This window comes from Populus nigra, chromosome 15 (assembly GCF_951802175.1).
Source record: "Populus nigra chromosome 15, ddPopNigr1.1, whole genome shotgun sequence".
Classification (NCBI taxonomy): Eukaryota; Viridiplantae; Streptophyta; class Magnoliopsida; order Malpighiales; family Salicaceae; genus Populus; species Populus nigra.
Window position 1 is genome coordinate 7,479,065 of NC_084866.1, and position 17,428 is coordinate 7,496,492.

General features: G+C 32.9%; 2 protein-coding genes across 3 annotated transcripts; both read right to left on the reverse strand.

Moving 5' to 3' along the window:
• Window positions 1-207: 207 nt before the first annotated feature.
• LOC133674726 (replication protein A 70 kDa DNA-binding subunit A-like) lies at window positions 208-3,112 on the reverse strand. Its single transcript, XM_062095933.1, has 2 exons — window positions 2,711-3,112; window positions 208-2,211 (listed from the first exon to the last, which is right to left on the reverse strand). The coding sequence occupies exons 1-2, from the start codon at window positions 2,968-2,970 to the stop codon at window positions 459-461; spliced, it is 2,013 nt and encodes a 670-aa protein (XP_061951917.1). The 5' UTR covers window positions 2,971-3,112; the 3' UTR covers window positions 208-458.
• Window positions 3,113-12,741: 9,629 nt separating this feature from the next.
• Window positions 12,742-15,167, reverse strand: LOC133674128 (growth-regulating factor 1-like). Of its 2 annotated transcripts, XM_062095116.1 has the most exons (4): window positions 14,237-15,162; window positions 13,647-14,109; window positions 13,041-13,540; window positions 12,742-12,916 (listed from the first exon to the last, which is right to left on the reverse strand). In XM_062095116.1, exons 1-4 carry the CDS (start codon window positions 14,418-14,420, stop codon window positions 12,909-12,911), a joined length of 1,155 nt encoding a protein of 384 aa, XP_061951100.1. In that variant the 5' UTR covers window positions 14,421-15,162; the 3' UTR covers window positions 12,742-12,908. The 2 variants fall into 2 exon arrangements, with proteins under 2 accessions (XP_061951100.1, XP_061951099.1); XM_062095115.1 differs by having other exon boundaries at window positions 12,742-13,540; window positions 14,237-15,167.
• Between the last annotated feature and the right edge of the window lie 2,261 nt (window positions 15,168-17,428).

Below are 17,428 nucleotides of genomic sequence, written 5' to 3' on the forward strand. Positions count from 1 at the left end.
CCTTTACCGCAGTATGCATTGAGCACTAGAAGGATAGAAGGCACAAAATTGCATGACAAAATTAAGTGTCAACTGCACATTTAAAATATGTTCACAAGCTTCAAAAACTTTGGAATCATATCAACCATTCCTTGGCAGAGGCCAACGCTCCCCAGATAAATCAGCGCCAGATGCAGGATATTGAGAGAGAGGGGTAGAGAAAAGACAAAAAAATAAATCTCAAGCTGAATTCAAAGTATGTTGAATACAGGCTACATGGCCCTCAAGCTGAATTCAAAGTATGTTGAATACAGGCTACATGGCCTAATCTGAAAGGTGCCTATAAACGTGTATTGGTTGACAGTATTGATAAAATCACTAACAATGAATCTCCTATAAGCAAGTGGTATAAAGCCTAAATCAACTCTGAAGAGCTTAAGCTACAGGATCTAAAATCAGATGCTTTAGGTTCAGATTATTCAATATGTACGAACGTTGGAAATCAAATCAAGCATGAATCTGCTTTCTGAAGAATAGCTTACCTTGTCAGCCTTAAAAATTGTTATCTTCACCCTTCGTTCATCCCCATACATTTCCTCTTTGATCTTAAGCCTGAAAAGATACTGGTAAAAGAGTCGGCTCCTGATTATGTCTGCAAATCTGGTATCATCATTGGATTCATACTTCAACAAGTACAATTCCTTTGCTGGGTAACCCAATATCTCCTCCCCAGACTCCTGGAATGCTGTTGCCCAAGTCAATCCTGTGTGGTCCTGAATCTGAACTTGAAGAAGATACCTATAATCACAGTCGTCAAATTCTTGATTGCATCTATCGCATTGCCATCTTGAGTTTCCGGATCTCGTCACTTTCTTGTTACACTGTCTATCTCCAATCATCAAAGGGCAGGCTGTGTAACAGAATGTATCTGTTTTGATAAAACTTACGCTTGCCCTCACAGTGGCCCAATCAGGCTTATCTGATCTTCCAAGACCTTCAAGCTTGACCTGGGACACAGTTTTGCGAACCTCGTTCTTGGGTCCTCCTTGCGCAATGTCTTTGGAAATAGACATAGAAGCAACATCACGGCCCCCTCGATCAAACCAGTCTTTCACAGCATGAGCCTCAGGAATATCTGGATTTATAAAGAGCTGAGTAGAAGAAATTGTTCCCAGAGATTTTCCATTGAAGTCACTAACCTTCCCAGCTTTGACAGCTAAAATGGGAAAAAACCCAGAATCAACCATCTCTTGCAGCTTTTGACCTTCCTTGTTGCAGAAATCTCCCCAAAGGGTTAGCTCAACTGTCCAACCAGAACCATCCTTCAGATTCAGAATTCTTCTTTGAGTTTCCATACCATTCTTTCTCAATATAGGAACTGAAGGGTTAACGGATATCACAACACCAATTACATCAAATATGGAATTGTTCTCAGCAATCTCAATTTCACTAATGGGTTTGAAGGAGAATTGCTGTTGTGGTATAGAACCATCTTCTTCAGGGCAAAGATCCACAGTTGAAGTTGCCTCCAAAAATATCTCCCAGTCATTCTTCAGGTGGTTGAAATTCTTCTGAGCAGGTTTTAAGCTACCCTTTGAAATCAGATAAACCTTACCAACTTCAACAACATCGTAGAAGCGGTCAACAACAGCATTGAAGCAGGTCACTCGTATTTCACCTCCATCAAAATCAAGAAGATCAAAGGAAAAGACCTTCCCATCCCCCCGAGCATTATTATAGCGGCGAAGATCCCCTTTAGCAGTTATTCTGGCTTTGATAGCCCAGCGTCCCTGGTAAGGATTCAAAGCATTAATAGGAATTATCCGTGCTGGTGCCTCATTCTTCATAACTGCACCATGATTTCTGTAACTTGGAGGGGGTTGGTACGGAGGTTGAACTGTCGGTCGAAAACTCTGCACATCATTACCATAATTTTGGGCACCCAAAGCAGGCTGGAAACTCCTCATTTTACTGCCCTGATTTTGAGTACTTGAAGTGGGCCGGAAACTTTGCATATTTCCACCATGATTTTGGCTGCTCAAAGCAGGCCTGATGCTGTGCATATTACTTCCATGACTTTGAGAATTCGGATTGTTATAATCAACCGTTGATGACTGCATTGAGTCGGTATTAAGCAATGCCTTCTGAGCAGGAGCATCAGAGACCATTTTTGGATTTCCAATTATTTCACAGTCTGGTATTATAGTTTCCAAGTTGAGCACAACAATAATCCTGTATTAAGAGTGACCAAAAAGAAAAACAGCCAGTGTCAGTCAAAGAAGAGCTAAACACTTAAACAAGTCCCAGAACACACATTCTATCATTAATTCTTTCAGTTTATCACCATTTATAATCTGATCAGCTTATTTAAATTTATGTGATACTCTTCAAAGTATGATCTATTTTATTTAATAGCACGTAGTAAACTCTTAATTAATTTCAAGTATATATTGATAATTAATATAATCCACACACACTTAAAAAAGAAAAAGAAAAAAGAGTTAATAATAAATACATTTCTTCATGTATAGAGATTGTCCAGTTACTAGCTCCTTCTACAACTTCAATTTTAATCAACCAATTATCTTAAATTTCAATTCAAAATAAACTTAGAATTTCCTCAAGAATTTCAATCCACGTTTGAACTTGGCTCTGCAAATGTAATCGATGAGATTCAATTACTTATAATTTGGAAGAAATGAGGAGATTCAATTTAGGGAAACAGACTGACTTGCGCTTTTGAACTTGGCTGCAAATGTAATCGATCAATTGAATGACAGATCCTTTCTTGACAAGGCCAGTCTTGACTCGGTCATTGAGCTGAGTACCGAGCATGGCGTGCTGAGTCAAAACGGAATCAGAGACGAGGAGCCTGAACCTCTCCTGTGCGCTTCCCATCTGTTTTATATCCAAAACCTGAACTAGCGGCTTCAAGTTCACATCGCCGCCGTTTATCATCGCAATTGCATTCGGCGTCAGATTCACAGGCATCGTTTTAGATGGATTTAAATGAGAAATGAGTTTGAGGGCAGCAGAAACCCTAGAAATATGATAGATTTTTTTTACTTGGAGGGTAGCAATGGATCCTGTTTGCACTGCAATTTGCAGGAAGAAATGGAAATAACCGCCTTTGTTTTTGTTTTGTATTTTAGAAAAAAAAAAAAAAGTTATTTATTAAGCTGCGAGGTGCATACCTACTCAAATTACATTTCTACCCAGTTTTAAGTAATATAATTTAATTTTATATGTGTTTCTCTCGTAGCGCGTATTTTAACTTTAGTCTTACTGGGGAAAAAAAAACATTTGGTTAAGAAAGGAATTTTTTATTTGATTTAGTTTTGTATTTTTTTTTACCTATTTTAAAAGTGTTTTGATGTTAGCAAACAAAGTTATATTTAATTTTGTTTTGAGATTATATTTTGACTCATTTAATTGGTTTATTAAAATTTTGTTTTAAATCATTTATTTATTATAAATAAATTTAATTATAGTTTTTAATTTAAATTTAATTAACAAATAAGTTGAATTTATATATTTAAAAGAGATGAAATTAATAAATTCAATTCATTGTATTTTCTATATTACTTGATTACCTTAATCTTATTTATTCAAATGTCTCTTTAAAAAAAAAGATGAGTTGATGAATTATTTGGAAAAAAAAGTTTGAATATTAAATTTTTTCTTTTTGAAATTGTAATTAAGAGGGGTTGCCTTCTCATTTACTTTTATACCAATTTTAGAGATTGAATTCTATTTGATTGAATTATTGACACTCAAAAAAAATTTAAACATAAGATTTCTTAAAAATCTTTTAGTTGAATTTAATTTAAGGGTTTCAAACAATCTATAATCATATTTAATATAGGGTTCTAGGTGAGAATATGTTGAAAAGTGGATTTCTAGGTCCAAAAAAACCCATGACATGACTTTTTAACAAACTCTATAGTTGTGAAAATGTGACCAACAAAACAAAATATTATTTATTTTATTTAAAAAAAAAGTTAGGAAAGTTAGACACTCAAGCATGACTTTGGAGGCCCATAAGTTACTGGGAATGTTAACAAAAAAAATTTCAATCATTATATATCTATTATGAAGAAAAAAATAAATTTTTGCTCATGAATATTTAATGAAAATAAAATTTATATTTATATTTTTTATTAATAAATTTGACATGATTGTATCACATTAATTATTATTTGTTTGTCTTCAATCACATATAAAATATTAAGATATTATTTAAATATTTTTTTATTAAAACTTGCATTTGAGATCCTGATAAGTTTTATTTAGAAAACAATGCTTAAAAAATGAAGTTTAAATTTAAAAGATATATTTTCCATACTTATTTCAAATTATTGAAAATTTTAACAAACCTCTTTGTTTTAATTGTCATTGCCTTTATTCCAAAAACGTATTGCTCACAAGAAAATTTATATAATTGTTTTTAAGAAGATTATGGCTTTTTTACGATGTTATTGTGGATTGATTTTTGAATAATTATGTATTAGCTTGATACAAATAATTTCTAAAATAATTTTTTTATTAATATTAAATGAGAATAAAATATTTTTTTTTATTTTTATATAATTTTTTAAAATTTATTTTTTCTCGTATTGTTTTTTCATATAAGTGCATAGAAATGATTAATTTATGATTTTTTAATTTTTATTGAATCTTACTTTTACAAACATAATAAGTTTTTGTTTAAAAACAATGCTTGTCATAAGAAAACATGTTTTTTTCAAATTAAAAAAGAAATTTGTGAATAAAAAAATTAGGTTTGTGATTAAAAAATATATTTAATTTTCTAAAACGTGATTTCATGGATTAAAACCTTGAAGCCAGCCAAGTTGTAAAAATTACGCTAAGACAAGATATCCAGTAAATAAAAAAACTTCATGAATTATAGTATAATAACAATATTGTAAATAATTATTAATGTATATAAATAGCTTTCTTGGCTTCTATTGGAAGTCAAGAGTTGTCAATTATTAAGAGAAGAAAGGACAGCAAAATTGCATGAATTCTTTGATGTTCTTACATTAAAAAACTTAATAGAGAAAGATTAAAGTGTTTAGAGAAGTATTTTTTAGATTTAAACAAAGTATTTCAAGTTTTAGAAAGGGTTATAAGTTTAGCAATAGAGGCGCTAGAAGTTAGGGAGATAAAATGAAAAAGAAATGAAAAAAAATTGGATTTCTCATCAATTTCTTTGTGATTTATTGTGATTAAGAGGTAAGGATTAATTTCACAATGTTTAAATTTAATTTTTGGTATGTTTTGAAGCTTAGAAAGAAATGTGTATATTATAGAAAGTTGAATTTTATAGGTTAAAATGTTTAAATTTGTATTCTTTGTTAAGAATCATGTTATTAGGCATGAATTATAAATAGAAAATGAGTGAATTATGGAAAAATTAAAGAAAAAAAATCACATTCCCCTTTGAATGGGTATTTCAGCCAAATTAGTGTGAATAATTTCAAAAATTTTATCCAAATCGACATGAAATTGGTATTCAGTTATGTTATATGATAAAATAAATGATTAGGTGAAGAATTAATTACAAAAAAATTTGAAAACTAAATTGATATCTGATGTGTTGCATAAATTGATCGACCGTTTAGGATTACCAAATGACCCGATATGATTATCAAACAATTAAAGAAAATTTAAATATTGACTAGTACCTGAATGATACCAGAGGTGTCAGTTTATTTGAAGATCGAGAATTTAAATATTAACTAGTACATGAGTGGTACTAAATGAGTCAATTTATCTGATGATCAGAAATTTAAATATTGATTATTACCTGAGTGGTAATAGAGACATCGGTTTATTTGATGACCGATAATTTAAATGATAAATATTTTAAAGGAATCAGAGTCATCAAAGTGATAAACTACTTGAATGAGGTAATTTGAGATAATTGATTTGAATGATATAAAAGAATTAATGGTATTGCCAGTTAAGATATCATTGGATAAGTAATGATGTAAATTTTCTTAAATGTTCATTAGTTATATTTATAGTTTGATACTTATTGCTCTAAATAGACATAAATTGTTAAATAGTATTTATTATATTGTAATTATTTTAACTACAGGAACCTCACAAGTTCGATTTGAACAATAGACTTTTTTTGTAATTACTCATGATGGTAAACCTTAATGTTAAATTTAGAAATACTATTTACTTATTATATAACATGTAATTCCAGTATTGTTTTTTGAGATGTAATTAAATCTATTATTAAACATACATGTATTAACTTAAATTTTCTAAATCATTGTAGTATTTTGCATAATCTTTCTCTTTTATATCTTAACTAGAAATGTATGGAATTTAATGTATTAATTTTTTACAAGTTGTTTATGTTAAATTTCAATGAATATGTAGAAATCATTACATGAAATGCAATACGAGAAAGCTAAATGAATGACATAGTCTATTTTATTCTTGTTGGATATTGAAATGATCTCGGATGTTAGATCTTGTGTAAAATTAGGATTTGTATAGATGAATGATAATTTCAACAATTAGAAACATTTAATTTAAGGAAAACTTTGCTGAAATTTCATTAGATATACACACACACACATAAAAAAAATCATTGGTTTCATGTTATCTATGATTTGGAATATGTTAATTTGTGTCCTAAATATAAGGTTGTTATAGTTGATATTAGAGCCCTGACTTTGGTTTAGCAGACGTAGAATGAAGAATGACTTGTGTTAAAATGTAGAGGATGTTACGTACCAGATAAAAAGCCAGAACTAATCCATATCTAGCACAAAGAAGGAATCAAAATTTTGATATAGTTGAGAAGCAGGGGGAAGATCCCGTAGCTGATACCGCATCGTATATGCAAGCAATATTGGTATAGTCAGGACAATCAGTGAGATTTAGGGATGTTTTAACCTACTATTTATAGCCTGGGATTTCACAGCCTGTGAAATCACATAGAGAGAGACAGGGAGTGAGACATCCACACAACCTGTTGATTATGTTTTCTTGAAGGAGATAATGAGAGCAGTGGTTGCCAGCATGTCCAGTGTAACAACTCCAGCAACCCCAACAATCTTGACATTCATATATATCATGGTTGGATTAGTTTGTTTAGTGAAAAGTATGAGAGAGATTGGTTGTGAGCTCTTCTTGGGAGAGAAGGTTATAGAGATTCTAGGGAGATGGATCTGGAAATTGGAAAAGATTGAATCATATATGAGTGCCAAAAAAACTATGGGTTTTAACTATTTTCAGATAGGGCACAAACTTGATGAGAGACTGTATAGATGAGGAGAACCACCAAAGAAATATCTTTGGATGATTTTAGGATAGAGTTTGAGAATGAGTTTTACTCCTGATATCAAATCGACACAATCAGTGGTCAATGACAATAAAAGACACTAGAGAGCTCAAGGAGAAATAACATAGAAGAGAGTATTTCATATAACCTAGAATGAGGTTAAAGTTGCTTTTGATGTGGTGGTAGGTATGTTACGGCTGAATTCCTCATTTGTATATGTTTTGATTGATTCTAGAGTAACACATTCATTTATAACTCAAAAAATTATGAGAGAACTTGGGGAAAAACCTAGTAAAACATAAAGAAATTTATAGTTAGTACCTTGTCAAGAGAAACTGTAGACATTGACCATGTATATAGAGAGGGTTAAGGGTTAGTATTAGTGGACATGAAATGAAAGTAGATTTAAGACCATTAGAATTACTTGACTTTGATATGATTCTAGGAATTGACTGATTGGGTAAGTATATGGATTAAATGGATTGTTTTGCAAAAATGGTAACTCTCAAATAATTGAATGATAGAATAGTGGTGTTTAGAGAAAAAAGGAATGTCATACTAGATCGCATAATTTCAGCCATGACCACTTAGAATTTGATAAGGAAAGGGTGTATGACATACTTTACTTATATGATAGATATGAAAGAGAATAAAACTAAATTGTCTCAACTCCCAATAATAAGGGAGTTCCCTGATATATTTTCAAAAGAGTTACCAAGGTTATCTTTAGAAAAGAAAGTAGAGGTTTCTATTGATATATACTAGGGACCTCTCTTGTAGCCTAACCAATTTATAGAATGACACCTGCAAAGCTAGTTGAGTTAAAGATCCACCTTCAAGAACTACTAGATAAAGCGTTTATACGCCTGAACAATTGTCATGTAGAGCCCTAGTACTATTTGTAAAAAAACGATGACATGCTTAGACTCTACATTGATTGTCAATAGTTGAATAGAGTGATGGTGAAGAATAAATATCCACTTTTAAAAATAAATGACTTATTTGATCAATTTACTAGATCTAGAGTATTTTCAAAGATAGACTTAAGGTCGAGGTATTACCAGTTGAAAATTAAAAAGCAAAATATGCCAAAAACTACTTTTAGAACTTGTTATTAACATTACAAGTTCCTGGTAATGCCATTTGGATTAACTAATGCTTCAACAATGTTTATGAATTTGATGAATAGGGTTTTTTGGCCTTTATTGGATAAATATGTTGTAGCATTTATATATAATATCCTAATTTATTCTAGTTCATACTTAGAGCATGAACAACATTTGAGATGTGTATTGTAGACATTAAAGGACTATCAACTATATGTCAAGCCGAGTAAGTGTGAATTGATTGAAGGAATCTATCTTTTTGGAGCATGTCATATCAGGAGAAGGGATATTTATTGATCCAAGAAAGGTGGAAGTTGTTTTGAAGTAGGAAAGGCCTACTCATATAATGAAATTTCACAATTTCATTGGTTTAGTTGAATATTATAGAAGAGTTTCCATGATAATGACTCATCTGACTCGATTAAATAGGAAGAAGGTTAAATAGAAATGGTCTAAAGGCCGTGAAAAGAGCTTTCAAAAAACTAAGGTTTACCATTGCCCCTATGTTAACCCCTCTTTTAGAATCCAAAATATTTGTAGTCTATAGCGATACATCAAAGAAGGGACCTGGGTGTGTTTTAATGCAACATGAGAAGGTGATTGTCTATGCATACAGACAATTAAAACCACGTAAAGTTAATTACCCAATTCAAGTTCTAAAGTTGGTTGCTGTAGTATTTATCTTGCAAGTTTGGAGACATTATTTGTATGGGTATTGGGTTTAGATTTTCATAGATCATAAAAAGAATTGCATAGACGACATATGAGTTGAAATGACTAAGGATTATTATTGTGTACTATCACCTGAGAAAAACAAATATCGTTGTCGATGCCCTTAATTTAAAAAATAAAGCAGCAGTAGATGAACCAGTGGAATGTTCTAGAATTTTATTCCTTTATTACCAACAACAACCTATACAATTTTTCAAAAGACTCCTCATATGAATAAAAAAGATGCTCAATCACCTTGTATTTTGCAATCCATACTTTGTCATACAAAATTTTATACTTGTAATGCAATTTTATTTCATCATGTATACCTGCAACTATCATTTAAATCTTATTCATAGCAAGGGTTGATATAGCATTAGCAATAAAGTTTGCATCAAGCTAATGGTGATATTATTTTATAAAGGTCAAAACACATGTATGTAGTCCTTTTAACTTTGCTATCTTAAATGAATCTGACCTTTAATAATATCAATCATGCAAATACCACTTATATTCAGGTGCTTGTATACATTATAATTGAACAAATGAAGAGTTCGATCATTGTAGTCAGTATTCAATTAAATGTGCAATGTGTCACCGTTTAACTATATTAACCAATTCACTTTTACTACTAAATGTTTATCCAACCTCCAAATTAAACCCTCATGGCATGCATCTATAACTTAATGCTCAATCATTAGAAACAACAAAACTAGACCAAAAAACATCTCTAAATTCAGGAATAGGAGGTATGATTTCATCATCAACATCATCATCATCATCAACATTCATCATTATATTCGAGTCTAACATATCATCGTCTTCATTGTCACTAGGTTTAGAATGGTTAAATCTATATTGGTCAACAAATATATTGTCAAACATAGTATCATTTATCATTTGTAACAAATCATCCAATAATAAATTGTTTTTACCTTTATTAACTGGATTTGAAGGACTAGCAAAAGTTGAGACACATAAAAAATTTGGTTGACTATTCACATATAATATTATTATATTCAACCACTTTTGATAAAAAAAAAATTAATCATTGTTTTGAAATTGTCATCACACACAATCGGTATAAGATAATATTGATGTTCACCAATCCGACAATTCCAAATTATTTCAACATCAATATCATTATAATTCCACCCAAGTCCATAACAAATGGTTTCTTTTATTTCTGCATATGATATGCCTAAAATACCATTTAACAACAAACTGTTCATGTCATTGTAAGTGATATACTACTATTCACATCATGAACAATAGTGTCACCATAATGACATAACATAAATATGTTATAAGGGCATCTTCAAGGGAAGAGCTAAAAGAAAAGCTAAAAGGAAAAGATAAAATTTTGGCTTTCATCCCTCATTTTTTATTGCTCCAAGGAGAGAACTATGTTAGAGAGCTCTTTCTACATGTTGATCGAAAGAGCTAAAAGTTTGTTTAATTTATTTTTATGCAAAAAAAAAGGTTTTTATTGGAGCTGTATTAGTTAATTACTATTAATAAATAGTTGTATCAATATAAATATATTAAAATAAAATTGGCTTTTCTAAATGACTTTTTTCCATTAAAATGCATATATGAAAAAAATATATTATATTTACACTATTCAAAAAGCCATATTATCAATTTGGCTTTTCTAAATAGTTGTTGGAGATTCTCTAAGGCATTCTGTTAAAAAAATAAATTGGATTCTGGTCAATTAGATGTAATTTTAACTAAATTGCATTAACCCAATTTTAATTGGCAAAACTCATAGAAAATTTAATCAAATTTCTAAAATTTAACGTTGAAGCATACTTCACCAAAAACTAAGCATAATTCATGATACAAAATCTCATTGATCTTTTCATGTTCAATTGTATTAAATCAAACCCAAATTCATAGCAAATTAACATAATTCAAAGAAAATAAAAAATTCATCACCTTATCAATAATTCAATGGAATGTGTAATTCATCATAATTCTACTCCATTCATGTTCTCTTGCATAAAATCAACAAGTATAGTTAAGTACATTATTAGTTGATTCCAACAATACATACAAAATTTCTAATTCAGCAACTTAACCAAAATTAAACGTAACACATAATTAATTCATAATTAATTTAACTTATTTTCATGTTAAATCAACCCTAATTAATGAAATTCTTAACTAATTCATCAAACTCTAAATTCATCATAAACCTTAAATTCAACCTAAATAATTATTTTATTTCAACTAAACTAAATACAAATTCATAGTAATTTGATATATTTAGCTTTCTTGCAGGACTAGAAAAAAGGTTGGGATGGTGATGGTAAAGACAACGGTGGGTTTTGAATACAAAAACATCTAAGAATACTTAGAGATTAGGATAATTTTTATTTTTTTAATGTTTTAAAAGTAAAATAAAAAATTATTGATGAGTTCTTTAGAGAGATAATGAGGGCATCAATAAGTTTATAGAGAGACTGTGTGTCATCTAAATGTTTTTTTTTTTAAAAAAAGAATTTTAATTTTAATTTTAATTTTAATTGATATTACATTTTTAAAACACGGTAACTTCCTTACGGCAATTCTTAATAGTGATATTTACTCGCGGTTGTGTAATATTTTGTCAAAACTTCAAGTTTAATGTGTTAATTAAAAAAAAACCTGATTAAGGAGACAGAGTCCGAGCCTGATAAGAGATGTTTGGTGAGAGGATTAACAAGGGTTGCTGTATGGCTTTGCTTCCGTACTGACTGCAAGATTCAGTGGGGAGTCCTTTTTAAAGTCTAGTCTCTTTGCATTTCTCCTTTTCTGAGGAACGCACCAGACCCACACATGCACTTCCATCAGAAGGTTCAGAACAGAAACAGACTAGTGCTCTTTTACCTTACCTCCCCATGGCTGGCTGGCTTGCTGGCTCCTTTCTCCATGACTGAAACACCCCTCCTCTCATCGCATTATACCCAACCTGATGTTGATTGAGATAAGAGGGAAACAAAATGCCCAGCAAATGCCATACACCAGGGTGCATACCTCATACCTCCCTTCCCATTTCTGCTCAGATCGTTTCTGATTAAAATTCATTCAATAGAAGCACCAAGAAAGGAAAAGTGAAGGAGGTAGCAAGAGGGTTCAAAGCTGGCGTAGTACTGCTCTGCTTATTCCAAAGCGTGCTCATCAAATTCAAGGGCTCCATGAGCAGGAGATATGGCAGAAGTGTGTTGTATGTGAAATGCTCTATTTTCTTTTCCATGTAATTTGTGAGAGTTAGCTCATGCGCAACCATTTTTAAAGAAGATAGAGAGATACAAGTACCCATTCGGTAATTGTCTTCTTCCAAAATATATAGCGCATTGCCCATTTTTGAAGTAATTGTATGCTGTGTCAGTTTGATGATTACAAGTAGGGTTCGTAGGTGAATTGACAAGTGACAAATTAGCAAATCCTGGGGCCATGCATCAGGTCCCTCAACTATAACTGTAGTAAGGGGAAGTGTCCGAAACTAAAAGCAATCCATCAATGAAGTCAGGCCATACATTCATATCAATACTTTAGCTACCATAACATTAAGTAGATTTTGCTTGTGTCCTTGAAATCTTTTTATTTATGAATTCTAAAGTGAAGTGGGGGGAGAAGAACAGAACCAGCAAAGCAAAAGACATTGGATACTTCATTAAACACCCACATAATCCAATCTCAATCACATTTTGGAGAAAGAAACAAAAGAGTTGAGCAGTTCTTATTAGCCCTCTTGACAAAAAGCAGTGAGCCCCCCCACCACCGACTAGTACATCAAGAAACCCACCGATGTAAACTCAACCATCTGCAAAACAAAATAACTTTTATGGATGAAAAAAAAGAAGGTATCTATCTGGTTTAAAAAAGAGAAACCACAGGAAAAAAAAAAGTGAATAGATATTGACCAGAAAAGACTTGGAATTGATTACCATTATTAGTTCTTGAATTAAAGATTGGGAGAAAGTCATGTGATGAAGGAATGGATATTGAGAGCCTCGTTGTTGAAACTGAAGCACTGTTTGATGATCTGTTATCCAAATCAAGCCACGATTCTTTATTCTTTGGTGGCCACTCATCAAAGAAACGATGAACAGTCTTTTGGGGTTCTTCCTTCTCCATTTTTATGGGTCCTAGATTACTTATATCATTTCCCAGAAAATAATTATGTTGATGCTGTTTTTGTTGTTTTGGGATATCATGATCGCATAGGCTTTGAAGCTGCAAATAAGAATACTCATTATGTAAACTAGACAAGCTCCTCTGCTTTGAAGAATTGGTACTAGAAGAAGAAGAAGAAGAGTTCATTGTGAGCGGGGTGAGTTGCCAAGCATCATCCAAAGATGAACCAGACAAGCTTCTCATAGAACCTGAAGGTTCTGAGAAGAAAGCATGTTCGTCAACCTCCTCTTTCAGCCCGTAAACACTCCTCCTGTTTTATATATATATATATAAACACAACACAAACTATTAAGAAAAGCTTTTAATAAAATAGAAAACACAGAAAAAGTACTACTATAAAACTTTTGCAAACAGACCTGAAATCTGTATTGGTCATAGAAGAACCACCAGAGTCCAAAAGCAAGTGGGTAGAATTTTCTTGAGGTAACAGACCAATTCCAGTGGGTGTTGAAGAAAACGAAAATTGATGGTTTGGATGGGCATGGTAACCTGCAGGATAGTGAAGGTGATTCTGGTGTTGGGTCTCAGGTGACATTAATAACGAAAGATGAGAATGGGAGGATGTTGTTAGTAATGAGTTGTTAGAGTGGTTTCTGGTGATTGATGAGACAGTTGGTGGCGATGTTGATTGTGTTTGTGTTGCAACTTCCACAGGCTTTCTTGAACGGTTCTTCCCTCTATGCATGTGTCTCTCACAGTACTTGGAATCTGGGTATGCTTCTTTTGAGCATCTCCATTTCTTTCCATCTGTTCTCCTACACCTCCCTGGTTCTGTATCCGTTTTCCTCCCTAAACCCATCTGAAAACAGCTCCAAGCAACTGTACCCACAAAACACACCAAAAGTACTCGATATATTAGTTAAGAGAAACCCCAGATGAGAGAAAAGAAAGACTTAAAAGAAATTGTGGAGACAGAAATCAAGAGATTAGTGTGTAATGGGCTCACAATGTGGATGTTGGTGAGGAAAGAGCTTTGAAGAGTCCAAACAGACGCTTCTTTTGATGGTGAAGAGGAGATCAGGAGGGATGGGGATGCCAGAAACCATGTACTTGTAGATTAGTGCTTGATGCTCAAGCTCTTGCCACTGGGATGCAGTGAAGGGAAACCTGTTTCCTCCACTCATTATCATTTTACTCTGGAAGGAGAACGAGAAGGAGGGGGAGGGAACTCTCGAAAAGAGAAGAGATTAAGAAGAAGACGGAAAAGAACAACTTTTAAGTTTTAAGAGTGAAGTGAAAGGGCAGGGACTGTTGCAGGAAGAAAGAAAGTAGGTTCTGTGTGTTGAGGTGAGTGAATGCGTGTGGTTTATAATTACTAGATGGCTTGGAGAGTAGAGTAGAGTAGAGTAGGTTTATTTATTTCAGGGACCATTGGCCTGCATAATTTCTGTAGATGGAAAAAACTAACGGTTCTGATTATATTGCTGCTCTCTCTCTCTCTCTCACCCACACACTCTGCTTATGTTATGTCTGAACCTCTCTGATGCTTCTGATGCTGCAAGCTAAGCTGCCTGGCAGCTCTTGTCTCTGACAACACTACGGAAACGCATAAACTAATAGAGGAGGAGAGTGGACTGTAAGAAACAAAAGAGAGAGAAAAAAAAGTACTAATATTTTCTTTTCTTTAGTATCAAGACAGAGGAGGGGAGTTGGTGTCTGGAGCCAATGCTTGCCTGCTCTGAGAAGGATGTACGGTTTGAGTTTTTACTACTACTAACTCCTTTACCTTTTCTGTTCCTTTACCTCAGACCCCAGTACCCTCCTCCTCCACTTACAATTTGACCTTTTTCAATCTGGGAAATTGAGAAAACGAGAGATTCAGGCTAAGGCAGGGGAGGGGAGGGGGGGCTGTTCTGGGTTCTGATAAAACTGAGTGAAACCCCTCTCCCTCATTTTCCTGGCTTCCTTTCCTTTTTACTTTACGAGACAAAAATATTTTATTTTGTTTGGTCTTGGCTCAAATGGTCATCAAGTTAACATGTTTTAGCTTGCTTGTCTTTTTTTTAGAAGACAAGCAAGTCTGTGTGAGACCTTTTTCTTTGTTTTTTTGATGAGGTGACTCACCCACTGGCATTACTTTATTCCCTTTGTGGTTAGTGTTCATCACTCATTAGTCTATGCTTAAACACAGCCTGATTCTCTCTCAATCAGAAACCAAAAGAAGATTAGATCGATATCACAAGGACACAAGTTGTTGATTTTGTTCGATTTGGATATAATCTTCTATCACGTCCAGCTTACTTGTATTATTAGAATATTCCAATTTAAATAAACTTCCCACCTGCCAATCAACTCTTGTTCAATGGAAGTTTACTGTTTCTGTACTTACAAATGATGTACCACAACCTTGTCTCTCTTGAAGGAATTTTTATTTGGGTAGTAGGAGTGAAAACTCATGGCATTGGTTCTGGGATCTCTTTTTTTTTTTTTTTAAATAACATTTTACGCTAAAAGTTTTGGTACAATATTAAAAAGGAATTAGGATATAGCACAGTTTAAAGGCCACCGTATTCCAAAATATGTTTTTCTATATTATCTGAAATAGTTTGAATGTTTCATAATCAATTAACATAAATAAAAATCAATCAAAGATTTGATGAAGATGAAACGGCCAAGAAAATAAAAGGATAAAGTGAAATGAGGAAAAAGATAAAAAAAAATAAAAAAAAAGTTATCAGGACTCTGTTTTACATATATTTGATGTCGTTAGAAAGATCTCGATAAAATAATTATAATTATACCTTAAAAGAATACCAAATGATGTCATAATTAACCCTGAAAAAATTACGATCATATTTGGTGGCTTTTCAGGGTGTGGTTAGAATCATCTCGTTGAGATTTTTTTAATGGTGCTTATTATGTTGAAAAAAGAGCTCCAGTATATCCCTGATAACTCATATTTTTTCGGCCATTGAATTTTAAATCTTATTTCTTGACCATTGTATCCTCGTACAAATCTTAGGTTAATTTTTTATGCATGTTAATTAAATTGAAAGGGATAGTTTTTGGAACAACCTCTATTTCCAATAACAGATTCTCATAGCGAGATTGTTTCAAACTGTGCTGTTTTCTTTATACTTTTATGTCATGCGTTACTTTTCCAAAGCTTTTATGAAACTATGTTATAATTCTAAAATACCCTTGGTTTTGTTGGATTGCCTTTAATTTCCTGAAACTATTCTTCCAGTACAAGTATGGCAGGGGCAAGGGGTTGTCCAAAGTAATGCATTTCTACTCCTTGGCACTGTTGTTATCCACTAGCAGAATCAAACACATGCAAAACACTTTTATTTTTTAGGTCACAGAAGCCCTGCTTGGAACAAAACAGCCCATCAAGGTGCATTTGTGGAATAAGTTCTCTTTCAAGTATCACTAGTAAGCATGTTTGTCCTGCACACTTGACATTATTGCACTGACCTCCAAAAACCATTTCACTTGCAAGTCTTTGATAAAAAAAAAGAGACAACCGGGAAATCTTTAGTTTTCATTGGAGATCTCATAAATGCCGTCTAGTTTGGTAAAGTGAAGGCCACCCTCTTTGGTCCGAGCTCTCAAGTAAAACAGTACCCAATAGAGAAGGAGGGCAAACACACTGTGTGCCTCTCACCTCCCATACACACTGTGTGCCTCTCACCTCCCATTATCACTGTGTGAGCCCACGCAACAGGAGCATTGGCAACCTGCTCCCTAGTGCCCGACATGTAATATGTAAACTTCATTTCCACTTCTCCTTTTGAACATCGCTTAAAACTTTCTGATAGATGGGAATAGTACTGCATGACTAGATATCAGAATTTTCATGCCTCTATCAACCCCAGCTAATAAGAAATTTAAAAAACTCCTTGTAGAGGAGCAAGCCCCCGGGGCCCTATTTACACCCTTTTCCCTGGTGTTAAAACCTCTGGGAATTGCAATGTCTTTAGTGTATTGGGACTGTTACCAGTTGAGCATTGGCCAAGCATCATGAGTATCTAGAACTTGCTACTTACCATAGATTAGTATAGTTACGAATCAACTTCGCATAACAGACCTATTCCTTTTGGAAAAATGAAAGAACAAGATCTGTATATACAGAGAAGAGCTGTGTATCCACGAAAAGCTGCTTGACACGATGAGGAATAAAGAACTCAGTATGGCA

Bases quoted from the DNA above. Each gene is read 5' to 3' on its own strand.
- LOC133674726 (XM_062095933.1), bottom strand. From the start codon at position 2,970: ATGCCTGTGAATCTGACGCCGAATGCAATTGCGATGATAAACGGCGGC. The intron at 2,212-2,710 runs GTCAGTCTGTTT...CTCTTAATACAG, and splicing joins AGCCAAGTTCAAAAGCGCAA to GATTATTGTTGTGCTCAACT.
- LOC133674128 (XM_062095115.1), bottom strand. From the start codon at position 14,420: ATGATAATGAGTGGAGGAAACAGGTTTCCCTTCACTGCATCCCAGTGG. The intron at 14,110-14,236 runs GTGAGCCCATTA...TTGTGGGTACAG, and splicing joins TCCTCACCAACATCCACATT to TTGCTTGGAGCTGTTTTCAG. The intron at 13,541-13,646 runs GTCTGTTTGCAA...TATATAAAACAG, and splicing joins ATGACCAATACAGATTTCAG to GAGGAGTGTTTACGGGCTGA.